This window comes from Neoarius graeffei, chromosome 26, assembly GCF_027579695.1.
Source record: "Neoarius graeffei isolate fNeoGra1 chromosome 26, fNeoGra1.pri, whole genome shotgun sequence".
NCBI lineage: Eukaryota > Metazoa > Chordata > Actinopteri > Siluriformes > Ariidae > Neoarius > Neoarius graeffei.
In genome coordinates, this window is record NC_083594.1 from 10,149,268 (window position 1) to 10,177,247 (window position 27,980).

Genomic DNA, 27,980 nt, shown 5'->3' on the forward strand with positions numbered 1-27,980 from the left:
ACGTTTGTGGCTTGTTGATGACATGTAAGTCGGATGAATGCGACCTGGCGGTTCAGACTGAAGTCGCATATGAAAAGAGCGGATAGGAATCGGAATTAGGACCACATATCCAAACGGCCTGAGTCGGATTTGAAAAAATCGGATCTGTGTCGTTCATATTGTCAATAAAAGATCGGATACAGGTCACATATGGGCGAAAAGATCGGATTTGAGTCACTTCAGCCTGCAGTGTGGACGTAGCCTTAATGTATTTTCCAAAAGCATTACACTGTTGTTGTTTAATAACTACAAAATTGTGCTCTTGCTGTGGTATAAGGGGAATAAAACACACCCCTACTGTACATGTTCTGTGCTGTAGAACAAATTTGACTCCGATTGTTCTGGAATATAGAATAAAAATAGGTGGGGTTTTTTTTAAACCTTTTTTTTTTGCCACACTGGACTCCAAGGGTGTACCGCTACCTGAATTTCACCTTCTTGATGCCTTTTTTTTTTTTTTTGAGGCATTAAATTCAAGCTTTGTCATTGTCCCTACTTTTCAAACGATTTCTAAATGATCAGATTTTTCTCTTCCTGCCCACCTTTGAATGTTTGAAAGTCATTCAATAGCAGCTGAACAAAAACATCGATGGTATGGCTTCATAATTTCACTACCTTCTTGAAATCAATTTGTGGCAGCCATTGTGTATAGCTCTCGCGGCTCAGCGTAGTACATCATGTGTGCAGTGTGCCGTGCACTCAATTTATAATACAGGATTGCTCTCTCCATGCCTTTTTGTTAAGTCACGCTATGTGACACAAGCAAATCCATTCAGGGGGTCTCTTCATATTGCTTTATATTTCAAACAACATGCGTGTTAAACTTTAAAAAATGGCTTGTTTTAAAGCATCCAGCAGTGTTTCATTTTCAGGTATTTCTGTACAAAATACTTACTGGTAATTTTCCTGTTTATAAAACAGAATTACCATTTCTATTTTGTTTTAATTTTAATATTCATTCGCTTGCTTGACAAACTGATGCTGTTCTTGTTGTTGTTGTTTTAAATCAGTCTTTTGTACCATTGCTATTCCAAACCCAAGAATAAGAATTAAAGCCGCTAGCGGCCTTGATGGGCCCTCGCACGTGTGGTTCCGCAACCCAGGACATTCCGCCACCCAACAAAACAGTCACATGTCATATATTCATCAAATGTTCAAAGGTGGGTGGCACGGTGGTGTAGTGGTTAGTGCTGTCGCCTCACAGCAAGAAGGTCCAGGTTCGAGCCCCGTGGCCGGCGAGGGCCTTTCTGTGTGGAGTTTGCATGTTCTCCCCGTGTCCGCGTGGGTTTCCTCCGGGTGCTCCGGTTTCCCCCACAGTCCAAAGACATGCAGGTTAGGTTAACTGGTGACTCTAAATTGACCGTAGGTGTGAATGTGAGTGTGAATGGTTGTCTGTGTCTATGTGTCAGCCCTGTGATGACCTGGCGACTTGTCCAGGGTGTACCCCGCCTTTCGCCCGTAGTCAGCTGGGATAGGCTCCAGCTCGCCTGCGACCCTGTAGAACAGGATAAAGCGGCTAGAGATAATGAGATGAGAGATGTTCAAAGGTGATGTGTATGTTGCAAATGCCATGACTGCTTGACGGATGACAGATAGACAGACAAAGACAGTGTGTGTGTTTCTGTGGTGTAAAAATGTACATTAGTATATGTACAAAACTATACATGTGTCTTCACCTTATCTCCATCTCACGCTGTAATCTTAAGTCATCTTAGCTTTCCTGTGTCCGCAGTGTGTGTGTGTGTGAGAACATGCAGAGTTTTCATATGTATGCAACAAAATGCACAATGATGGCAGTAATAACAATACATTATTCATTCACAAAGAAAATTGGTGTCCTTAAAGGTTGGATTTTTCCTCATTTTTCAATTAAGACACTATATTAAGATCAATTCCCAAAAGATGATTCTTTTAATTCCTTGTTTTAGTCAACTTTAGCATGTGTATGTAAAGTTCTGGTTTCAACTGTAAATCCATCAATTATGTATTTTTTTTTGCAATTTCCTACTTGGCCAGATGGTGGCGCTGTCCAAGGCATGTGGATTACACATGGGAACATCATCACAATCATGACATACAATATTTTGTAAAGTTTTCGATCAATCAGTTAAGGCAATGCCAATTTCTGCCATATTTTCTGCTTGGCCAGGTGGTGGTGCTATAACAGGCAGGTCCATTGAGTGTCTATATATCATCATAATCATAACATCTATTAAACTAAGAAGTTTCTGGCCATACATTCAATGCACTGTGCCTTTCTGACACATTTCCTATATATGTGGCAAGATACTAAAATCATAAGGCCATTTCAACATATTACAAGATATCAAAAATCCCTTCGCAATTTAACATCAGCAACATCTCGTCATCATGTATGCCAAATTTCTTTCACATGAATCTGATGAACCGTCTAGGAGGAGTATCGTAAAACTGATCATGTGTCAAAACACACATATTCAAAACGCTATTCTTTCCTTGGCCAGTTGGTGGCGCTATACCAGAAAGGCATATTGGGTGTCTACATGTTATCATAATCACGTTATCTACTAACCTGAGAAGTTTCAGACAAATCCTTAACTGTACTATGACTTTTTGACATACTTCCTGTTTATGTGGCAAGATATTAAAATTCATAATATTGCCCTTTCAACATATTACAACATATCAAAAATCCCTTCACAATTTAACATCAGCAACATCGTGGCATCATGTATACCGAGTTTGACATGAATCTGATGAACCGTCTTAGCCTGGGCCCGCCCATCCTAAGTGTGACGCAACACGAGGACCTGTTGCGAACTTAGTCTGTCAAGGCAAGCTATCTACAGCTTTTCCAAGCTCCCGAAAAATCGGGAGCCAATCAACTTTGAGCATCTCCAACGGCCCTGGGTAGAGGCGTGTTCAAGGCACTGACGTAGTAGAACTGCGACCGGAAGCCATAGATTGTTTACAGAATCTATGCCGGAAGCGCTTCATTCACGAATGCTGTATTGAAAGCATTCAATGGGAAGTTCTCATTGAAAACGGAGCAAAGAGCAGCCCTGGAGGTATTTATTGAAAGGAAGGACGTTTTCGCCTTGCTCCCGACCGGCTTTGGTAAGAGTTTAATAATAGGATGTCTATGGTTTAATCTACCAGTTAGCCCCGTCGTGTCACGTACGTCAGAGGAGAGAGTGATGTGATTGGTTTAAGCTTCGTCACAGCCTTTTCTGGCTTCGACCAGTAGCAAACTGAGGCATTTCAGGGAGGCGGGTCAACCACACGCTTTGGGAAACGGTTGGGCTTAATAGCTTTGCCAGACCAAATGCTCACAGATCTTTGAAGTCGCGTTAGCCAGACCAGAACCGTCTAGGAGGAGTACCGTATATTAAAACTGACGATGTGTCCAAACGCATATAAGCCCAATTACCTCACTTCCTGTTGGGCGTGGGAGTGTATATACGAAAGTTGTTCATCTTGGGGAGCCCTACATACATACTGAATTTAGTGTGTGTAGCTGAAACTATATGCCGATCAGGGGACTCCATGACAGGGGGCGCTATGGAGTTCCTGAGCCACACCCGGGGCCAAATCTCTGTGGCTGAGTAGCGGTTACAATGACTGATGTGTGTACCAAATTTTGTTCATTTTGAACCATGGGAACCAGCTCAAAAAAGGCCAAACGGGGGCGTCGTGGCTCAGGTGGATAAGGCGCCATACCATAAATCCGAGGACCCGGGTTTGATTCCAACCCAAGATCATTTCCCAGTCCCTCCCCATCTCTCTCTCCTGCTCATTTCCTGTCTCTCTCTACACTGTCCTATCCAATAAAGGTGAACCCCCCCCCCCCCCCCCCCCCCCAAAAAAAAAGGCCAAACGAGGCAGGAAAAAAAGGGAATAATAATAATAATAATAATCCTTCCAAATACAGTAGGGCTTCGCACCGACCGGTGCACGAGGCCGATGCGGCCCCACGCACCTCAGGTGCTCGGGCCCTAAAAATACAGATTTCTCAGATTTTTTATTTAATATAATAACACAGTGAGATGAACGAGTTGTGCTGCCTTTTTTCATGTCTCATGCTAATCACAGATTAGTGCACTAAATAGCATCTGAAAATAGTGTACAAACAATTTGGAACAACTGCTTGATGTTCATTGCCTGCAGTGAGCTAATGATCTAAATTTATTCAGCTAAAAGTCTCTCATGACAAATAAAGTCAGTGAATTTGAACATCCATTCCTTATCTATTCCACTTATCCATCAGGGTCGTGGGGGAAGCTGGAGCTGATCCCAGCTGACTTTGGGTGAGAGGTGGTATACACTCTGGGCAGGTCACTAATCTGTCGCAGGACTAATACAGACACGATCAACCATTCACATTCGCGTTCACAGCTATGCACAATTCAGAGTTGACCTAACTTGCATGTCTTTGGACTGTGGGAGGAAACCAGAGCACCCAGAGGAAACCCATGGGGAGAACATGCAAACTTCACACAGAAAGGCTTTAGTTGGCCACGAGGTTCAGACGCAGAACCTTCTTGCCATGACGCTGAGTTTGATTTTTCAGTGTGTAAAAATATGGAGTTTTTGTTGCTGCATGTCTTGGAATTTCACACAAAAGTCTCTCAAGTTTACATAGAATGGTGTAAGAAACAAAAAAAACATCCATTGAGATGCATTTCATTGGGTGGAAACATCTTGTCGATGACAGAGGTCATTCCTGTCCACCATGAAGAGGAATCTGAGGCTATAGTTCGCATGTGCTTACCGAAAGTGGGCAGTAGATGGTTAGCAAAATGTGGGTGGCATGGTAGTGTAGTTGTTAGCACCGTTGCCTCACAGCATGAAGGTTCCGGGTTCAAACCTCATGGTTGATGGGGGCCTTTCTGTGTAGAGTTTGTATGTTCTCCCCGTGTCTACATGGGTTTCCCTTACATTTCAAAGACATGCAGATTAGGTAAAATACCTAGCCACTAAGGCCAAGTTTACATTAGACCGTATCTGTCTCGTTTTCTTCGCAGATGCACTGTCCGTTTACATTAAAATGCCTGGAAACGCCAGGAAACGGGAATCCGCCAGGGTCCACGTATTCAATCCAGATCGTGTCTGGTCCGGTGCTGTGTAAACATTGAGAATACGCGGATACGCTGTGCTGAGCTCTAGCTGGCGTCGTCATTGGACAACGTCACTGTGACATCCACCTTCCTGATTCGCTGGCGTTGGTCATGTGACGCGACTGCTGAAAAACGGCGCGGACTTCCGCCTTGTATCACCTTTCATTAAAGTGTATAAAAGTATGAAAATACTGCAAATACTGATGCAAATACTGCCCATTGTGTAGTTATGATTGTCTTTAGGCTTGCCATCCTTCCACTTGAAAGTGGTAAGTGACGCGCATGCCCGATATGCGCTGGGATCTCACACACAGCGGCTCAGTCCCGAATCACTGCTTGTGCACTTCACTCGCGCGCTCTGTGAGCTGCGCAGGGCCGGAGTGCGCACCCTCCAGAGGGCACTCGCTGTTCAGGGCGGAGTGATTTGGAGCGCAGGATGCCTGCGGAGCCGAGCGTATCCGTGTATTAGTGTTGCTGTGTGCACGCGAATCGTGTATTGGCGTTGCTGTGTGCACGCTAATTGTTTTAAAAACGTTAATCTGATGATCCGCTGATACGGTCTAATGTAAACCCCACCTAAGGCTACACAAGACAGCGCATACTTGGTGTCAGTCCCAAGCTAGGATAGATTGGGGAGGGTTGCATCAAGAAGGGCATCCGGTGTAAAACCTATGCCAAATCGAATATGCGGAACAGATCTGCTGTGCAAGAAGGTCCTGGGTTCGAGCCCCGGGGCCGGCGAGGGCCTTTCTGTGTGGAGTTTGCATGTTCTCCCCGTGTCCACGTGGGTTTCCTCCGGGTGCTCCGGTTTCCCCCACAGTCCAAAGACATGCAGGTTAGGTTAACTGGTGACTCTAAATTGAGCGTAGGTGTGAATGTGAGTGTGAATGGTTGTCTGTGTCTATGTGTCAGCCCTGTGATGACCTGGTGACTTGTCCAGGGTGTACCCCGCCTTTCGCCCGTAGTCAGCTGGGATAGGTTCCAGCTTGCCTGCGACCCTGTAGAAGGATAAAGCGGCTACAGATAATGAGATGAGATGAGATCTGCTGTGGCGACCTCAAAAGTATGGAAGAAGACGATTACCAAAACATCACCTGACCTTTTTTCAATCTTCAACTGTCCTGGTTTAGTTGAAATAATATCAATGATTTCATAAAAAGTTAGAATTTTCAGACTTGAAGGCTATAAAGGCATAAATAACGATCTCGTCAGCAGCCAGAAGACGTCACCATGACCCTCAGCATGACCCTATAAACTAAACTATCACAGTTCCAGTCCCCATTGAAGTGCTTGCAGATAGCTAGTAGTCTTGCCTCCATACAATCACAAGCTCATGCTGATTAAGAGGAAGTCGAATAATGAAGGCTAATAGCGAGAATTACTGAGTGAAAGCAGACTATCCCAGTCCTCACTCCAATGCTGTCTCCATAGAAATGATCCCAGCATCCTTTTCAATGACAAATTTTAATGGTGGGCCGAAAGTGCGTAGGGGTTTGGCCAAGCACAGGAGCAGGGACTATTGTCAAGCACCTAAATGAGCTCGCCACTTGAAAATTGGGCTCCTGGCAGCAAAGAACATGCAGATGCTTTCATTAGCCACCATTCAGGAGAGAAAGAGGCTATGCATGGTCTCCATTTGCCATTGTGTACAGGCTCTCATCCTGAATTATATCTGTTTGGACAGACCAGCTAAATGAGCATGAAACACTGTGGTACATGTCTGTATGTGACCTTCTTTTATGCACACATTGTGAGGGCACATATGTTTTTGGGTCCTCCAACAGAGAGTCTAATTGAGTGTCTGTATATTATTATTTTGTTATCCACTGCACTCTACAATTTATCCTTCGATCAGCAGCCAAAGTTGTACACTTTAACTCGAAATAGTATGCCAGAGAAACAAAGATGTTTGAAACCAGTGGTGGTACTAATGCCCCCACTAACTTTTAGAAGATGGCTTTCTGCTACATATATCTCTTATACCATATTCTAAACAGTGGTTCACATGGGCATATATATATCCCTCATCAAAAAAATTCCCATGCAAGGATTGGCCGAGGATGGCTCACATGACATAAAATAGTTCCACCATTGATTAAGCAATGTATCTTGTGATGTGGGCAGCACAGTGGTGTAGTGGTTAGCGCTGTCGCCTCACAGCAAGAAGGTCCGGGTTCGAGCCCCGTGGCCGGCGAGGGCCTTTCTGTGCGGAGTTTGCATGTTCTCCCCGTGTCCGCGTGGGTTTCCTCCGGGTGCTCCGGTTTCCCCCACAGTCCAAAGACATGCAGGTTAGGTTAACTGGTGACTCTAAATTGAGCGTAGGTGTGAATGTGAGTGCGAATGTTTGTCTGTGTCTATGTGTCAGCCCTGTGATGACCTGGCGACTTGTCCAGGGTGTACCCCGCCTTTCACCCGTAGACAGCTGGGATAGGCTCCAGCTTGCCTGCGACCCTGTAGAAGGATAAAGCGGCTAGAGATAATGAGATGAATGAGATGAGATATATATATATATGTGTGTGTGTGTGTGTGTGTGTATATTTTGTCTATTCTTGTTTTTAATTGGGTTTGATAATTATTTATAATAATGTAAAGAGTTCATTTATTAAGTAAAAATCATAAGAATGATTACAATATTTGTGATGTTTATTTATTAAGTCTTCAGTGGGTAGGCGGCCATAAGGCCTTTCGTCGAGGGGGGGATAATTATGGACCCCAGAGCCCCCTTTGCCTAGGGCCCCCAAATAGCTTGAAACGGGCCTGTATATTATAGTTCGTCTGAATCGGAGCTTGTACATTCATTCATTCATTCATTCATTCATTCATTATCTCTAGCCGCTTTATCCTTCTACAGGGTCGCAGGCAAGCTGGAGCCTATCCCAGCTGACTACGGGCGAAAGGCGGGGTACACCCTGGACAAGTCGCCAGGTCATCACAGGGCTGACACATAGACACAGACAACCATTCGCACTCACATTCACACCTACGGTCAATTTAGAGTCACCAGTTAACCTAACCTGCATGTCTTTGGACTGTGGGGGAAACCGGAGCACCCGGAGGAAACCCACGCGGACACGGGGAGAACATGCAAACTCCGCACAGAAAGGCCCTCGCCAGCCCCGGGGCTCGAACCCAGGACCTTCTTGCTGTGAGGCGACAGCGCTAACCACTACACCACCGTGCCGCCCCACACATATATATATAAATCAAATATGAAAATAAGACAAAGTAATATAAAATGTGCAAATAACACAACACTAAATATTTACAGTATATACACAAGTAGAAAAAACTTCAAATGGTGATTGATTACAAACATGAATAAGAATCTTAATAAGAACCAGCACACACAGAAAAGTGCAAAAGGTATAGAAAAACTCAAAAATTTAAGAATACACAACTAGAATCATGGGCAAAATGTCTAAAACTGCTGCTTGCGGGCTTTGGCTTCAGCAAATTCAGCACATATTAGAATTTTTAGCCAGTCCTTGCAAGTTTGTAAGCCTGTTGTGCATGACAACGTTTACCTCACTGTTATAAACACTGTCTACAAGATAACTACCATTAACGTAAGCTAGCTACCAAATTTGCTTGTCGACCCGCTTGGTATTAATGAGTGTGTACATTCTCACTTACCAGTGTCTTGTTTTTTTCTGTCTTCCTCTTCCCTTTTCTTCTTTCTCTTCTGGCTCCCTGAGGGGTAATTTCGCTTCATATTTGATTTTGGGTTTTTTTTTGCCGCGGAGCTCTGCAACCACTTGACTGGACGGAGATGGGCATTGCGGGGTTGACAACAGACTGTCATTGCACTTTTCGGCCAAAGCATGTAGGGAGGCGCTGTTGTGCATTAGGGGGCCCCCCTTGGAACTAGGGTATTTCAGCAAGTGTCATTAGGCCCTGCGCTGCCATGCTCAAAAAGTTGTCATTGCTACTGAATACATAACCAGTTGTTCGGCAGCGGGGGCCCTTCGAGGGTTGGGGCCCTAGGCAATTGCCAGGTCTGCTTACCTTGTTGCAACGGGTCTGATAATCTCATCTCATCTCATTATCTCTAGCCGCTTTATCCTTCTACAGGGTCGCAGGCAAGCTGGAGCCTATCCCAGCTGACTACGGGCGAAAGGCGGGGTACACCCTGAACAAGTCGCCAGGTCATCACAGGGCTGACACATAGACACAGACAACCATTCACACTCACATTCACACCTACGGTCAATTGTCACCAGTTAACCTAACCTGCATGTCTTTGGACTGTGGGGGAAACCGGAGCACCCGGAGGAAACCCACGCGGACACGGGGAGAACATGCAAACTCCACACAGAAAGGCCCTCGCCGGCCCCGGGGCTCGAACCCAGGACCTTCTTGCTGTGAGGCGACAGCACTAACCACTACACCACCGTGCCGCCCGGGTCTGATAATAAATATATATATATATATATATGCAGTGGAATAAAATTGATTCGGTCCACTTCACTGGATATAAGCAATCTGATTGGCTACTCTACTACTAGGCTATCAGCTGATATACCGTGAGTAGAGAAAAACAAACTGGTGGAGCGTGTTGCTGAACCAACCGAGGACGAAATAAAAACTCTACTTGAAAATGAAACTCCAAAAAATACACACACACACACACACACACACACACACACAAAAGCAAGAACAACTGAGAAAGACTGACTGATGCAGAGTGGCAGCTTAACATAAATGATAATAGCCGAGATGAGAGAAAATACTGGTCTTCACTCCCCCAATCGCACTCAGAAAGCAATGCAGCTTGTGAAACATAATCACTTAACATAATCATCATTGAGAGTGCAGTAACGACATACAGCCCTAATGACGTTATAAAGCAAGAATAATGTAAAGCTCTGATTTTTTTTCTGCAACTGATTAACTTCTAAGGAAAAAAGCAACACCAAGCATTTTCCTGCACACTACAGGAAACCATTAGCAGAAAGAAGCTATGCTTTGAAAAAGCATGTAAACTAATTCAAAGCAGGCCTGCACTGTTTACGATAAGTGTTATTTGGGTCCTGTGGCAGTCGTTTGCTCTAATGCATTATCTTTTTTTCTGTTTAAACATCACTTTTCAGCGTGCAGTTGCAATTGTGCATTAGCACACAAATACATAAATAAATAAATGACGCAGGTGCAAAAATAGGATACAATTATGCGACCATCGATTTAGAAATTCCAGTTCAGCGGTCTTTCTTTCTTTTTTTTACATTTAAATCAACGACTTTCTATCTTTTTTTTAACCACAAAAACTTTACTTCTTGCATTTGGTCTGCCCAACTCCAGCACACCACTGTGTTCAAGACCATACTGACCACCACTGAGTAATAGTACATTCACAGCACAGCACTGCAAATGTTAAAGTTTCATAGCCTCTTCAAAAGATCAAGTCTCCTCTGAATTTTTTTTTCCGACTGAGTTTGAAAGTTTACTGCCCAGTCCAGTTTACTTTCCAAGCTCACGCCAAGATACTTGTACTGTTGTACCATACTGTACCTCATACCTACACTCCACTCCTTGATCATATGTATATCCTACCCTATCAGCCAACCATGTGGCAGCAAAGCAATGCGTAAAATGATGCAAGTGCAGATCAGGAGCTTTAGTTAATATTCATGTCAAACCAGAATGGGGGAAGATATGATCTCAGTAACATTGACTATACGTTGGTGCTAGACAGGAGAAGTTGAGAGGTCAAAGCAGAATGGTAGAATTGGTTCAAACTACAGGATGGCAACAATAAAGTCAACTAATCACTCTTTATAACCGAGGTGACCTGAAAAGTATTTCAGAATGCACAAGATACCAAACCAACCACTTGCATCAGCCAGGAACAGGGATCTGAGGCTACAGTGTACACATATTCACCAAAACCGGACAGTTAAAGATTAGAAATAGGTCGCCTGATCTTTTTACAGTCTTCAACTCTCCAGTTTCTGTGAGTCTATGTCCACTGCAGCCTCAGATTCCTGTTCTTGACTGGCAGGAGACAAACCTTTCATTTTTGCATTATTGCCCATTCCACAAGGCCATTCACAACTTGCCTGGATTCCTCTTTTCTTCTCATAAACCTCCACAACTGCAGAGACGATATGAGAACTTCTGTACATGGCAGATACACAATATGGCCAAAAGTATGTGAACACCTGACCATCACACCTGTGATTTTTGAACATCCCATTCCAGATTTATTCCCACTTTAGTGTTATAATAACCTCCACTCTTCTGGGAAGGCTTTCCATGAGATTTTGGAGCTTCTTTGAGTTGATCAATAAGGTCAGTTGGCCTTGTGGAATGGTCAATAATGCAAAAACAAAACGTTCCACTCCTGCCAGACAGGAATCTGAGGCTACAGTGGGCATTGACTCACCAAAACTGGACAGTTAAAGATTAGAAATAGGTTGCCTGGTCTTTTTCCAGTCTTCAACTGTCCAGTTTCTGTGAGTATGTGCCCACTGTAGCCTCAGATTCCTGTTCTTGACTGTCAGGAGTGAAACATTTCATTTTTGCATTATTGCCCCTTCTACAAGGCCATTCACAACTAACCTGGATCCCTCTTTTCTTCTAATAAACCTCCACAACTGCAGACACAATCTGAGACCTTCTGTAAATGGCAGATACACTATATAGCCAAAATTATGTGAACACCTGACCATTGAACATTCCATTTGAGATTTATTCCCACTTTACTGTTATAATAACCTCCACTCTTCTGGGAAGGCTTTCCGCTAGGTTTTGGTGCATGACTGTAGGGATTTGTGCTCATTCAGTCACAAGAGCATTAGTGAGGTCCCAGACCTCCTCAGTGTCTGACGCAGTCAGTGTTCCAGTTCATCCAAAAGGTGTTCAGTGGGGTTGAAGTCATGGCTCTGTACAGGACACTCAAGTTCTTCCACTCCAACCTTGGCAAACCATGTTTTCATCACTGTCATGCTGGAACAGATTTGGGCCTCTTAGTTCCATCCATCTATTATCCGTAACTGCTTATCCTGTGCAGGGTCGTGAGCAAGCTGGAGCCTATCCAACCCGACTATGGGCAAGAGGTGGGGTACACCCTGGACAAGTCACGAGGTTATCACAGGGCTGACACATAGAGACAAACAGCCATTCACACTCACCTTCACACCTACAGTCAATTTAGAGCCACCAATTAGCCTAACCTGCATGTCTTTGGACTGTGGGGGAAACCGGAGCACCCGGAGGAAACCCACGCAGACACAGGTAGAACATGCAAACTCCACATAGCCACTCCCCTGTCAGCCACTAGACTCAAACCTAGAACCTTCTTGCTGTGAGGCAACAGTGCTAACCACTACACCACTGTGCTGCCCCTCTTAGTTCCAGTGAAAGGAAATTGTAATGCTAACAAAGACACAATAAGGTTGTGTATTTCCAGATTTGTGGCAATGGTTTGTTTTGGGGAAGGCACACCTTTGTGTATTTATCTGAATCTGAGGTGTAGAGGGTAAATAAGATTGGAGTCAAGACAGTCTGATGTGGTACAACTGTGTTACTCAACATAGTACCAGTCTTGCATACTGTGGTTAAGAACTCAAATAGTCAATAATCCAGTCAACTAGTGGAGTGTCTAAGATCTACAACACAGAGAAAGGAGCTGGTTAGTGTGACCTGGAACCTGAGTGATTCACATCACTGTAAATGAATTGTTTCTCTTCCAGCACTGAGAGAAATGAAGCTTCTCGGAGGACCTGCAGGCAGCCACACGGTTGCCGTGGCTGTAGCCGGGGCTGTAGCCATATATCCATCCAAATATCAAATTAAATTTAGGAGGAAAAATTAAACTGGCCATAAAATAGCATGTGCAGTGGTCTGCGTTTTCATTAACTCTGTGTAAGGGAATAAATGTGTCACTGTTGTAAACACACTTTCACTACTAGATATATGGACAGAGCGCATGAAGAAATAAATAATATTGGACAAGCTCCAGTTTTCAATGCTCCAGCTAATGGACATGTTTATATTCTGAAAAAAATATGTGAAGTGTTATTTTCCCATGTTTAATGTTATACATATAGCGATTGTTACATATATTTATATTAGAGATATACATGTGCTACATGATGTTGCATGTACAGTATTGCTATTATACATTTTTAATCACTATTTGTGTCATTTATTTGCCATTTCAAGCTCATTTGATGTAGTCAAGTGGCTAAACCCAGTAGTGAGAACACTGTTGCTAGGCAACTTGGAAATATGAGCTGCAGCATGAACTAGCTAAGGATTGAGGTTCACGATGTAGCAAAGATGAGTTTTATATAAATGCTGTAAAGGCAAATTGCAGTGGAAACAAACTAAAACTATCAGAAATAACAGTATTTTCTTCTGGTGTTAAAGATGACATGATAAAAATGATACTGACTCCAGTTATTGAATGCAAACCAAAATTTTGGTTTTGGTCTGACCAATTCTGATTGATTATAGACTAAGCAAGTATGCTGAATGTTGGAGCGGAATTTGCTACATTGACCAATATCACTGGTTGGGTTCAGCAGCCCTTTATATTGTGTCACAGAAGATCATCGAAAATGGAGGAAGCCCTAACTACATATTTTATAGTCATAAAGGAAAATATATATATATATATATATATATATATATATATATATATATATATATATATATATATATATATATATATATATTTTTTTTTTTTTTAAATTAGGGGGTATTGATATTCCTAGTGAAGCTTACATTTTTTATTTTTTTAACTTTGCATCTTCAATGGCATTTTGGTATACATTTCCCCTCTGTAGTAGGTATCATGGGTGTTATGATTTCTTTAGCAATTATGGATCACATTTATTGATCTGGGAGGCACGGTGGTGTAGTGGTTAGCGCTGTCGCCTCACAGCAAGAAGGTCCTGGGTTTGAGCCCTGGGGCCGGCGAGGGCCTTTCTGTGTGGAGTTTGCATGTTCTCCGTGTGGGTTTCCTCCGGGTGCTCCAGTTTCCCCCACAGTCCAAAGACATGCAGGTTAGGTTAACTGGTGACTCTAAATTGACCGTGAGTGTGAATGGTTGTCTGTGTCTATGTGTCAGCCCTGTGATGACCTGGCGACTTGTCCAGGGTGTACCCCGCCTTTCGCCCGTAGTCAGCTGGGATAGGCTCCAGCTTGCCTGCGACCCTGTAGAAGGATAAAGCAGCTAGAGATAATGAGATGAGATTTATTGATCTGATTCTTTTGAACCAATTTGACTCACTTGAGTCACAGATTCAGAAACAGCAGTTTATAATTTCACATGCTTAATTGCTAGCAATATATGACATACATCCAGTATCAAGGCTGGTTAGGAATCTACTCAGAACTTTTCAGAAGTTCTGGGACCTCAACTTTATTTGTTACAAAAGAAAAGAAACTCTTTTCTCAACTGCATGGAGCGATACTTAAACTCGATGGCAGAACCAATTAAATAAACCAATTACCTCCATTTCAAATGGTGGGTGGAAATGTTCTACACCAGATAGCCAAATGAGCGATGGCCCAGAGCCAGCCCACGTTTACATTTAATGCTTATTCTGTTCATTTAGCCCACCATGAACACCTTCCCATTAATGAAGCAATGTCTCAGACTTGATATAGACCAGTTTTGGATATACTCTTTTGGCCTGGAATGTAGCACAAGCTTTAGATACAGCAGGTACTGTTTGAATCAGTTCTGATCCAGATTCCAAATTACAATGGAGAACAATCAGTGTGAGGTCTGAGCTGACAGAAAGTCTTGAGTAACTCAAATAATTACTTTTTACAACTGTGGTGAGACAAAAAGCATCTCAGCATTCACAAAACATCAAAACCTGAGGTGGATGGACTACAGCAGAAGACTATGTCAGGTTCTACACCTGTCAGCCAAAAACAGGAATCTGAGGCTATCATAGGCACAGATTCACCCAAACTGGATAGTTGAAGATGGGGGGGGGGGGAATCACCTGGTCTTTTTCCAGTCTTCAACTCTCCAGTCTCGGTGAGTATGTGCCAGTTTGCGTATATATATCAGCACCATGGTACAGTACATCAGAGGCCTATCCTGGGTGTAACAGTGGGTAAGAGGCGGGAACACACCCTGGATGGGATAACAGTCTGTCGCAGGGCGCCATGCAAACACTCATTCACATAGCTACTCATTCACACACTCATTCACACCTAGGGCAACCCATGCAGACCTGGGAAGAACATGCAAAACTCTATACACAGTAATCCAAGCTCAGGATTATTATTATTATTATTATTGATGCAAACGCTTTGCATAAATGTTCAATTGACTGATATTAAGTACTTGATTAAACATTAACCATTAACAATGTTTTTTTTTTTACAGTTGGGAAAAAACAACGCTTGTAAAAAATATCAAATTCTCACCGGCCACTACATTAGGAACACCCATACACCTACAGTTTGATGCAGTTCTGTAATCAGCCGATCCCTTGACAGCAGCATAATGCATCAAGTCATGCAGATACAAATCAAGAGCTTCAGTTAATGGTCACTTCACTTCAAACATCAGAATGGGGAAAATTGTGATCTCAAAGTGTGAATTTCACTGTGGCGTGCATGGGTGTTGGTTTGAGCCAGATGGACTGGTCTGAGTATTTCAGAAAATGCTGATCTCCTGGGGTTTTCACACACAACAGTCACACAGAATGGTGTGAAAAACAAAAATTGAGTGAGTGACCGTTCTGTGGGTGGAAACAAACGCCTTGTTGATAAGAGAGGTCAGAGGAAATTGGCCAGATTGAGCAGTTTGAGCTGCCAGGAAGGATCTATAAGCAGTCTTTACAACCGTGGTGAGCAGAAAAGCATCTCAGCATGCAACAGCAAAAGACCACACTGGGTTCTGCTCCTGCAGCCAAGAACAGGCCCCATGAGGACAGTTGAGGGTTATACCTGTTAAAACTGTTAATATTATAGTCAGGCTGTCTGTTGTTGCCCAAATGAGGATGGGTTCCCTTTTGAGTCTGGTTCCTCTCGAGGTTTCTTCCTCATGTCGTCTGAGGGAGTTTTTCCTTGCCACCGTCGCCACAGGCTTGCTCATTGGGGATAGATTAGGGATAAAATTAGCTCATGTTTTAAGTCGTTCAAATTCTGTAAAGCTGCTTTGCGACAATGTTTATTGTTAAAAGCGCTGTACAAATAAACTTGATTTGATTTGATTTGAACAGGAATCTTAGGGTGTATTCAGACCAGGATAGTTCGATAGTTCACTTGCTTTGGTCCGAACCAAATGTTTTTTGTTTTGTTTTTTTCATTTTGGTGCGGTTCGCTTTCACACTGTACATTTTAGTAAGCGGACCAAAATCTGTCAACAAAGCCACGCGCCCTGAGGTCGTTCAGCTATTGGTCAGAGACGACACGCGCACAAAGCGTTAAGTTCAAAAGTAGTCATGGAGGCTTTCCGTGCTGTTATTCTTTTTAATGTCATCAAAGCTATATGTTTTTTTTCCAGTTTTTACTGTTTTCACAATTGTGCGATTACTATGCTGTTGTACAAGTAATTTATCAACGACAACGACAAAGGGCAAGGCGGCTACGGAGGATAGCGCTGATGAGCGCACATCATGTTGTGACAGTTCTGGCTCTTCACGCAATAGATGAATTTCTTTTTTGTGTCACTAGTACCGCCACTTCTTGAAAGAATGTCCCTGATTTTAATGTAGTGACGGAGTTTCTTCACTTTTAGCCGACATTGTTCTGGGGAGCGCGTGAACCCCTTCTCCTTCATTTTCTCACTGAATACAGCAAACACGTCGGCATTTTTGTGTGTTCTCTCCAAAAGCTCAGATATGTGGACATCTGCCCATATATCCACAAGGGTACGCGTTTCTTCCTCGGCCCACGTTTGCCCCCTACTCATTTTTTGTACTCTGTAGTCTAGCCTACCACTGGTCTGAATGACTGAACGACTGTTGTAAGGTTCCCTTGACAACCGAAACAGTGTTTGCACTTTGCGGTGGAGTATCAAGACTCTGTTTCCCATAATGCTCGACAAACGACGGAAGCTCCCGAGGTACAAAAAAGCAAAACTGTCGGATTAGGTCCGGTCTGCTTTCACACCTCCAAAAGGTCCGCACCAGGGTTCCTTTGGTCCGGACCGAGTCCGACCTTGCAGCTCGGTCTCGGTCCGCTTGTTTGGTCCGGACCAGAGTTCGGTGGTTTGTATTCAGACCAACCCAAAAGGTCCGGACTAAGGGAAATTTGGTTCGTTTGGTCCGGACCAAACAACGTAGGTGTGAATACGCCATTAGAATCAAGTGAGTGTATTTTATTTAAATGCTGTTTCAGTAATGAATGGTGGTGCAGTGGTTAGCACCATCACCACACAGCAAGCAGGTTGTGGATTTGAACCTCCCGGCTGACTGATGCCTTTCTGTGTGGAGTTTGTTCTCCCTGTGTGTGTGAGTTTCTTCCGGGTGCTTCAGTTTCCTCCAACAGTCCAAAAACATGCGTGTTCGATCAGCTGGTTACTCTACATTTTCCATAGGTGTGAATGTGAGTGTGAATGGTTGATCGTCTTTGTGTTAGCCCTGCGATAGACTGGCAACCTGTCCAGGGTGTACGCCGCCTCTCACATGAAGGCTGCTCGGATTAGCACCAGCTTCCCCTGCAACCCTGATGGATTGACGGATGGATGAATGCGTAGATAGATGAGTGCATGGATTGATGGATGGATGGATGGGTGGATGATGTTTATCCGATCTAGGACTGAAAATAAGTCTACATAAATTAGCAGCAAAAACATGGGCAGAAATTCTGCATATGAATCCACCATGATTTCTTCTCTCTCTCTTTCTCTCGCTCCCTTGCTTGCTTGTGTGCGCTCTCTGTCTTAGAACTTGGTAGCAATTTGCAAGCTTACATCAGTGATGTTTACTATGATTGCACTTATTTAGTCAGTGGAGTGCAGCAGCCCTGAAGGTCCCAGAGAATCAAAGCACACCCCAAACAATCATCTCACGCAAATGGCAGACCAAAAAAAAAAAAAAACAGGGAAGACAGAGAGGGAAGAATGAAGCCAAACGACTGGGGAAATGTGGCGTGTCGTGTAATGGCACTTTGCTCTAGTGCAAATTGAATTCAAAATGTCCATCCGCCCCAGAATGGACAGGCGGATTAGAGAGAGATGCAATTCTATTTTTATCGCCTTGAGTGCCCAAAAAAAGAAAAAAAGAAAGAGCTATGGAATGAGTCGCGCTAGAGACGGCTTGCTAAGAGTATTCTGATTTTAATACAAATATCTGGAAGTTGTGTGCAGTGGGGACTTAATTCCCTGTCAAAAGATTTGCTGCTCAGGAATCTTTAATACCCACATGGCACTCAGTGGGAGAAAGCAGTTATAATAGGAATGCAGTCTTGCTGAGGAGTAGGACAATATAACATTCTGTGGCACACATCTCAGCCATGAATTAATGACAGCACTGTGTGGATGGAGCTGTGGAGCTGTGGAGCTTAGTACATATTTCTGCACACTTAAAAGATCTGTTTTCACTCACTGACAGGCTGATCCCCATTGTTAAAACCCCTAAAATACGAGTATGTATGGTATCAAGACATTTTCCACACATACACTCACTGGCCACTTTAATAGGAACGTGTTCTTGATTCTCAGATTCCTGTTCTTGGCTGCAGTCGTGATCTTCTGCTGTTGCTTTTCTGCTGCGATGCTTTTCTGCTCACCACGGTTGCAAAGAATGATCATATGAGTTACTATATCTTTCCTGGCAGCTTGAACCAATCTGGCCAGTTTCCTCTCTTATCAACAAGGCATTTGTTTCCAAAGAACTGTCCCTCACTCACTCGATGTTTTGTTGTTGTTGTTGTTGTTGTTGATCGCACCATTCTGTGTAAATTCTCGAGACTGCTGTGTGTGAAAACCACAGGAGATCAGGAGCAGTTTCTGAAGCAAACCAACACCCATGCTACAGTGAAAGAAAGTCACACTTTGAGATCACAATGTTTCCCGTTCTGATGTTTGAATGAAGTGAACATGAACTGAAGCTCTTGATTTGTATCTGCGTTGTGCTGCTGTCAAGGGATCGGCTGATTAGAGAACGACATAAAACAGCAGGTGGATGTTCCTAATAAAGTGGCCGGTGAGTGTATATATTCAAACTTGGACGATATTTATTCCCACCTCGAGTGCTAGAACAGTTCTTACTCAGAAGCCGCCTTACATCCTCACTCACTTAGTTTTATATTATTATTTTGATCAGGCATCGTTAATCAAGGATCACTGTCAAAGTGTGCATCATTAAATGTTTCAGTGAACTCTTGCTATCACCCAATAACATTTGGTGAACTGATGACATTCACGCACAACTAGCTTTTATAGGTTACTGCAGCCATTTTCATAATGTCTTGGTTTGCCATTTGTGCAGAACAGAGCATTTAATATTTCACACTTTGATAACTGTCCCTTATTAGTTTTCATTCCGAAATGGTTAAACGCCTTGGAAACTTTAAAACACAAAATAAGAGAGTGTATATATGGATGTGTTTCTGTTCATAAGGGCAATAGATAGATAGATAGATAGATAGATAGATAGATAGATAGATAGATAGATAGATAGATAGATAGATAGATAGATAGATAGATAGATAAGCCTTTTCATGAAACAGAAGTGTGCTGTTACAGGAAAATAATCAACAACAGGTGGAGTGATGTGATGTGGCCTGATGCAAAGCAGAGTAACTGTTACCACCCCAAAGTTGATTATTTTCCAATAAACCACATCCTGGACTGTTTTATTACTGAGATAATATTAAAAGAAACGTGTGAAAAATCTCATCTCATTATCTCTAGCCACTTTATCCTGTTCTACAGGGTCGCAGGCAAGCTGGAGCCTATCCCAGCTGACTACGGGCGAAAGGCGGGACAAGTTGCCACACCTACGGTCAATTTAGAGTCACCAGTTAACCTAACCTGCATGTCTTTGGACTGTGGGGGAAACCGGAGCACCCGGAGGAAACCCACGCAGACACGGGTAGAACATGCAAACTCCACACAGAAAGGCCCTCACCGGCCACAGGGCTCAAACCCGGACCTTCTTGCTGTGAGGCAACAGCGCTAACCACTACACCATCGTGCCACCTATGTGAGAAATTATCTCATTATTTTTGGGAGACTAAGTCATAATTTTTAAGAACCTTTCTTCCTTATCCTGTGCAGGGTCACAGGCAAGCTGGAGCCTGTCCCAGCTGACTATGGGTGAGAGGCGGGGTACACCCTGGACAAGTCGCCAGGTCATTGCAGGGCTGACACATAGAGAGAGACAACCATTCACACCTACGGTCAATTTAGAGCCACCACTTAACCTCACCTAACCTGCATGTCTTTGGATTGTGGGGGAAACCGGAGCACCTGGAGAAAACCCTCCAGACATGGGGAGAACATGCAAACTCCGCACAGAAAGGCCCCCATCGGCCACTGGGCTTGAACCCAGAACCTTCTGATTAATTTGATATTCTAAAGTATCATTTCAAGAAGTGTTCCCATTGTTTTAATATAAATTTTTAAAAAAGAATCAAAAAAGTAAAAAAAAAAATATTGTCAAGTTTATTTGTATAGCGCTTTTAACAATAGACATTGTTGCAAAGCAGCTTTACAGAATTTGAACGACTTAAAACATGAGCTAATTTTATCCCTAATCTATCCCCAATGAGCAAGCCTGCGGTGACGGTGGCAAGGAAAAACTCCCTCAGACGACATGAGGAAGAAACCTCGAGAGGAACCAGACTCAAAAGGGAACCCATCCTCATTTGGGCAACAACAGACAGCCTGACTATAACATTAACAGTTTTAACATGAAGTCAGTTTTGTTGATGTTGTAACTCTTCATTGATGGAAACTTGAGTGCAAAACTGTTCATGACAACTGCAGTCCTAATCTTGTGTGAATCCTTCTTTCATTTCATAACTTCTGGATTTTTTTTCTCAAAAAATTGTATTTTGAGATTTTCTTTTTTAAATACGAATTTTGAGAATTCTCATCTCATCTCATCTCATTATCTGTCACTGCTTTATCCTGTTCTACAGGGTCGCAGGCAAGCTGGAGCCTATCCCAGCTGACTACGGGCGAAAGGCAGGGTACACCCTGGACAAGTCGCCAGGTCATCACAGGGCTAATTTTGAGAATTGTTTTCATATAATTATACAATATTTACTTTAAGATTGCAATTTTCAAGAGCCTATTGTAATTATGGACTGCGAGTTAGCATAGTGGTTAGCGTGTCTGCCTCTCGATCGTGAGGTTCTACTCACAGTCGAGTCATACCAAAGACCATCATAAAAATGGTACCTGCTGCCATCTGGAAAGGCATAATTACAATCAGTCAAATCAAATCAGATGCAAGTAGGGAAGTCAAGCTCTCGTGATTACCAGAGGACTAGCCCCCCACTGTAACTCTAGCTCTATAGGTGAGACGCTGAAGGCTATGGAAACGGACAGCGGCACTGCACCCATGCTCCTCAAAAGAGCTGGTAGGTACTGGGATAGGAGACTGCCTGGGAAGACCAGATCCTGGCGTGGAAGGGACTTTGATTTGATTTGACTGATTGTAATTATGACTTCTCATTATTATGGTTCTCTTTTATTGAAAGGAAATGGGCTTACTGTGTATGGTCTGATAAAAAATAATTCATTCTGGCATTTGTTGGAATACAGTTAGCACATTGGTTCCTTCTGTGTTGGGCAACAACTAAGCTTGCCTAATGTTGCTGATCCAGTCTTGCCAAACTCTTTCCCAATCTGAATGAAGGTAATTTCAATAGAATGCTGCAGTCTTCTGATCTCTCTCAACTTTTTTCTTTCTCTTTTTCTAGGTATATTTCAAGCGAGATGGTGAGCTGATTGAAGTGATCTCCTATGTCTCACCAACGGCAGCCGACGAAGGAGGAGGTTCAGCAGGCGTGCGCAGGGCAAGGCCTCTGATCAGCAGGGATCTGGACGACACCAAAATGCAAAAATCACTGTCTCTGCTTGGACGCCTCAACACTGAGAGTCCAAGATGGAGCTACGCAGCCCGGCAGGCACGTTATGAGACCAGTCCTGCAACAGAGGCTATCCCAGAGACAGTGGTGAGCCGTGAGTTCCCGCATTGGGTCCAGAGTGCCGACCCGGCCTACTTCTTCAGCAATGCCCACCTCCCACAGAGTGATGGTTCTGTGACCGTGCAAGCCAAGCTCACGTGGACCCTGAACCCTCAAATGGACAATGATGCCCTGTTCAGCTGTGAGGTTAAACACCCAGCACTCTCCATGCCTATGCAGACTGAGGTCACATTGGGTGAGTAGCATCTCATCAGTGTATGAGGTGGTTGAGTTTTAATATTATTTTAAGACCTTAGCAATTGGTGAGCATCAAGGTTACCTTTGAAACATCATAATAACTGCATCCTAAGTGGAGAGGTCCAATACTCAACTTGCTTTTTGTCTGGGTAAAGAAGATAGAGATGGTTGTAGAAACACTTTAATGATTAAGGCCAAAGTTGGGGGGAAAACAAAAGAAGATTCATGGTTGGGGGATCGACACTTTGAAAGATCAACAATCTGCTATTTCTGTGCCTGGTGACTGGATTATATGAGATTGGAGAAGTTGAAAATGTGCCCAAATATTGATTTAATGTGAAAATAGAAAGGACTATGGAAGGAGAGCCATGGTTTAGCAGGAGATTCATGGTTCAGCAGGTTAAACTCAGGGTCACCCTTTACGGTTGAAGGGTACAAGCACCCAAGCAAATCCAAGAAAAGTGAATATTGTGAGAACAAACCCGTTCTCCATGCTTGTGCAGACAGGCCATGCTGCATGAGTTATCATTAGTTTATGGTGTGGCTGTACTTTAAAGCTGATTTAATACCAGATAATTGGTGAACCTCAAGGCTATCTTTGCTAGTACTTGAAGATTAAGTTGAAACACTCAGATGACAGTGTGCTAAGGCGAATAGGATATACAGGTTTGGAGAAATTGGAGAAATAATTTTAATGATAAGACCAAAGTTAGGGGCACTACAACAGGAATTCTTGGTTTAGTTGGTGAATTGTTGGTTAAAGTCAAAGTCCTGTTAAGCCTTGATGCCTGACGTGTATAAGAGCCCAAACAAGTTCAGATCAAACATTTGCTCCATGCAAGTGCAGACTCAGGTCATGTTCAGTGTGTGGGATATGAACAATGTATACCATGTACGTGCTTTAATGCTGATTTAAAGTCAGACCTAATCATTAGTGAACCTCAAGGTTGTGTTTGGAAGTGCATAACCATCCTAAGTTGAAAGATTCTCTATATAACTGATGTTATGCTGTGATTCATCGGCTGTAAGGGGTTGGAGAAGTTGATAAACGTTTAATATAAATGGACCTGTGAAAGGATATTGAAGGTTTAGTGGGTGAATCACTGGTTAATCTCAAGGTTAACTTCTACGTCAAAGCCTGAAGGGTACAACCGGCCAAATCAATCCAGTCAGAAAACTCATTTTCAGGCCGTGGTTATGCAAGTACAACAGTGAAATGTAGGTCACTGAATGGGGAGGAAAAAAAAAGTACAAACATAATCTCAAATTTCGGTCTTTTAAATTTCTGTATTCTAGCATTTCCAGTTATTTCCACACCAGCCTTTCTCTCTCTCAAAGTTAATAAGACAAAACATTGTCATCTTACACAGAAACTGCAAAACTCCTCCTTGAGTCTGCTCCTCAAAATGCTATATGAATGCCTCTTCTTCTTCTTCTTCCGCCTTGTCCGGCACTGTTGCCAGGTCAGGGTCCATGTGGACCCTATTGATCTACGTCATATTAATTGGAGCATAGTTTTACGTCAGATGCCTTTCCTGCCGCAACCCTCCCATTTCTGGGTTTGGGAAACAACCATTCACACCCATATGGGCAATTTAGAGTAGCCAATTAGCCTAACCTGCATGTCTTTGGGGGAAACCCACACAGACATGGCGAGAACATGCAAACTCCATACAGAAAGGCTCCCATCAGCCACTGGGCTTGAACCCAGAACCTTTTTGTTGTGAGGCAACAGCACTAACCACTACACCACCATGCTGCCCGTCCTCACAGCAAACTTTACCAGATCAATTATTATGTTTTTTTTTTTCGAAACATCTGCCTTAGAAGTCCTGTTGTAAATTGTTACTACTGAAATATGTTATTTACATTATTTATCATTTCATGAGCCCTGTGATGACCTGGCGACTTATCCAGGGTGTACCCCGCCTTTCACCCGTAGTCAGCTGGGATAGGCTCCAGCTTGCCTGCGACCCTGTAGAAGGATAAAGCGGCTACAGATAATGAGATGAGATGAGACATTATTTATCATTTCATAAGCCCTGTGATGACCTGGCGACTTGTCCAGGGTGTACCCCACCTTTCGCCCGTAGTCAGCTGGGATAGGCTCCAGCTTGCCTGCGACCCTGTAGAACAGGATAAAGCGGCTTGAGATAATGAGATGAGGTCATTTCATGACATATGTAGAATCAGATGGCATGGATGGCTCTTCTTTTCTCATGAAGACCAAATTAATATCAAACCTGTAGCCAGAACGCCTGTCAGAGCTGACCAATCAGAATTCGTCTTTGCTGCGGTATAAATTTTACCAACCACCCAATTTCAGTTTAAATGAAGCCACTAGGACAGAAACAGCATTGTCTGGAGTTAGAATTCAGTGCCCTTGGTGACTTGAAATGTTCATAAACCTTTTGTTCAGGACTGTTCGTCTTGCTGAATCCAGCATTCTTGGGGAACTGCCTAAATACTGTAAGTTGACCTTTGAACACTGCAATTTTTCTTACACTGATCACAACCTGGATCAAGGAACCTCTTTCTAAATCAGAGAGCAAGAAACAAACCTACCTGCAGTCATCACTTTTCACTTGGCTTGTCCTTCCTCTACCTTCCTTGCTCTATCACCACTGCATCTTTATACATTGCCCTCTGACAGATGCATTTAGAGCAACTCTGACTTCCATTTGTTGCTTAATTGCGTTACAGCCAGGCAGATTGCAAGTCCTAACGCAGAAACGCCGAATCTCGCTGTGATTGACAGGCTAATACATTGCACTGCCTGTGCGCTAGATTGAGTTAACTTACAACCATTATTGAAAAAGTCAACATGAATTAGGTGAGTGGAGTGAGAATTGAACCAAACGCTGGCCTCCTAGATGGCATTGTTGTTGATGCCAATGCCAACGTGATACTAATAATAACAACTTAACGTGCTAATTGAGATGCTAGGGAGCGTTCATGCTAGTTTTTCATTATTCGTTTGCTAAAATTGCTACATTTGTTTGCAGTCAAAAAAGTGAGGCAAAATGAACAGGATCTCAATTTTTTTTTTTTTTATCATGGAGACCTGAACACCGAACTGGCTGTTAACACTAAAATGAAGATGGCCTCCAGCAGATCCCATTATCATATCAAAAGCTGCACGTGCTTGCAGCCTTCCATCTGTCAGCCGTGGGAAGAGGAAGAGGAGTGATATGATGCAGGGCAAGCTAAACAGATGTGTTTCTGACTTCCTGACATGGGGACGGTAATAAATGAAAGTGGGAGACATGTGGAGAGTAGGCTTCATACAACAGATGTGCAGTGTAGTGCTTTCTTCTTTCTGTTCTGTCTATCTTTTCTGTCAAAGTAATTTTTTGTCTGGTAATTTCATGACATAGCTGGATGGCTTGGTTGATTCAGACAAATATCACAGTGGTGTCTGGTTTTTGTACCAAATCAGTCAGTCAGTACTGAAGTACGTGTCAAAACTCAACAATCTAGGATCAGAATCTAGGTTTCTTTCAACGTTTTAGCAAAACACTAGGGAACAGTATAATACATTTGACGTTGGACTGAAATGTGAACCACCGTTGCATGAATAACTACAGTTTGTTTGTTTGTTTGTTTATCCTCATCTGGCTGCAGGCCAGGCCAGATGAGCTTATGCAATCATGCGTTGTCGTCATCGTCCATCCACAATTTACAAAAATCGCTACTCCTCCTACAGGATTGATCGTATTTCGATCAAACTCACATACAATGTTCCCCAAGTGGGGGTGCATAAAATTGTCAAGATGGTGGCGCCACCTGTCATATTTACAATTTAATGGGCACCTGAAATTTTTGGGTGACCCGTCACATTAAACGCTACTCTTCATAAACTGCTATGATGTTTTCACTGAAACTCACCCAGAAGACTCTAAAGACATATTCCAACAAGAATTGTTCACCAGGTGGCGCCACCTACCATGGATGAGGCTACACAGGGGTCATATGCAAGTTCACGAAAATCGCTACTCCTCCTATAGGATTGATCAGATTTTGATCAAAGTCACATAAAATGTTCCCCAGGTGGGGGTGCATAAAATTGTCAAGATAGTGGCGCCACCTGTCATATTTACGATTTTATGGGCATCTGAAATTTTTGGATGACTTGTCACATTCCAACAAGAATTGTTCACCAGGTGGCGCCAACTGCCATGGATGCGGCTACACAGGGGTCATATGCAATTTCAGAAAAATTGCTACTACTCCTACAGCATTGATCAGATTTCAAACTCGCACACAACAACAGTGGCCGGTATGAGCTCCAGCCTCATTGAGGCTTTTTTTTTTCTTCTCTTTGCAGTGCAAGGAAGTGTTTCAACGTTCTAGTCTAGTGATACATAATACTCAGGCTGAAAAACTCTGGTGGCCTAGTGGTGTAGCAGGTAGCATCGTTGCCTCACAGCTACAGAGTTTGTTCCTTACTGTCTGCATGGAGTTTTGCATGTTCTTCCCATTTCCATATGGGTTTCCTCCAGGTTCTCTGGTTTCCTCTTTCCTCCCAAAAACATGCCAGTGAACTGGCAATGCTAAAAAAAGGTATGAAATGAGTGTATAGTGCCCTTGAATCAACTGGCATCCCATGTAGGGTGTGCGTATTCCCATCTTAGAGAAGTATTCCTGCGTAGTTGTTTGGTTGTTTGTTGAATTTTTCCACTGGTTGGTAGTGTGATGGGGCACCTGTTCACCATGAATAGGGTGCGGCGTCTGATCATTTTCAGCTTTTGGTGATGGCAGGCAGTATTGGTGCTCTCAGGGTTCCTCAGCCCTCTGTGCAGTGATGTATGTGCTTAATTTGTGTAGTGTTTGTACATATTTGTCTGTATCCATGGAACCAGAGTGGTTCCCAGTGGCACTTTTGTATTCTGTCTGTACACTACATAAAGACGGGTGACAAATTAAACAGAAATTGGTGGCTCTGTTGTGCTGTGGGAGATGCTTATTTATTTTGCTGCCATGGATTGGTCTTCACTTGTCCACTTAGTGGGAAGAGTCACAGCAAATCAATACAAAGTTCTTCTGACTGATCACCTTTATCCTATGATGAAACATTTTTATCCTGATGCAAACGGACTCTTTCAGGACGACTCAGTCTCCACCCACACGGCATGAGTGCTCACTGAATGGTTCGGTGAGGGTGAAAATGATTCTAGTATATGCTAGGGCCTTCACAGTCCCCATATCTCAACCCACCTGAACACCTGTGAGAGATTTTGGATCTAGGCGCTCTTCATCACTCCCTTCAAAACACCAGCTGAGGGAATATCTTTTTGAAGAATGGTGTTCATCCATCCAACACGGTTTCTAAGAATTGTTTTTCTTTTCATTTACCATCAGTCTGTATTATTTGGAAGTTATGCGACAGTAGATTTTCCTCCAGGAACTCCAAAAGGCACTCGATCTTGTCCCCTACTGAGTGGTACATCAGATTGTTCTGTGTTAACCCCTCTCCAGAGTTTTGGTTTCACTGGTTTCCAGTGATTCACTACAACATTCCCACAATTCCCA

The 27,980-nt window shown here is 43.2% G+C and overlaps 1 protein-coding gene across 1 annotated transcript in view; it reads left to right on the forward strand.

The window, feature by feature from the left end:
* igsf21a (immunoglobin superfamily, member 21a) overlaps window positions 1-27,980 on the forward strand; it is a gene marked incomplete at its 5' end in the record, with an annotated part of 652,865 nt that overhangs the window by 573,063 nt on the left and 51,822 nt on the right. The window contains one exon of the mRNA XM_060909758.1: window positions 21,984-22,446. Coding sequence (XP_060765741.1) covers window positions 21,984-22,446 — 463 coding nt within the window. The remainder of the gene's footprint in view (window positions 1-21,983; window positions 22,447-27,980) is intronic.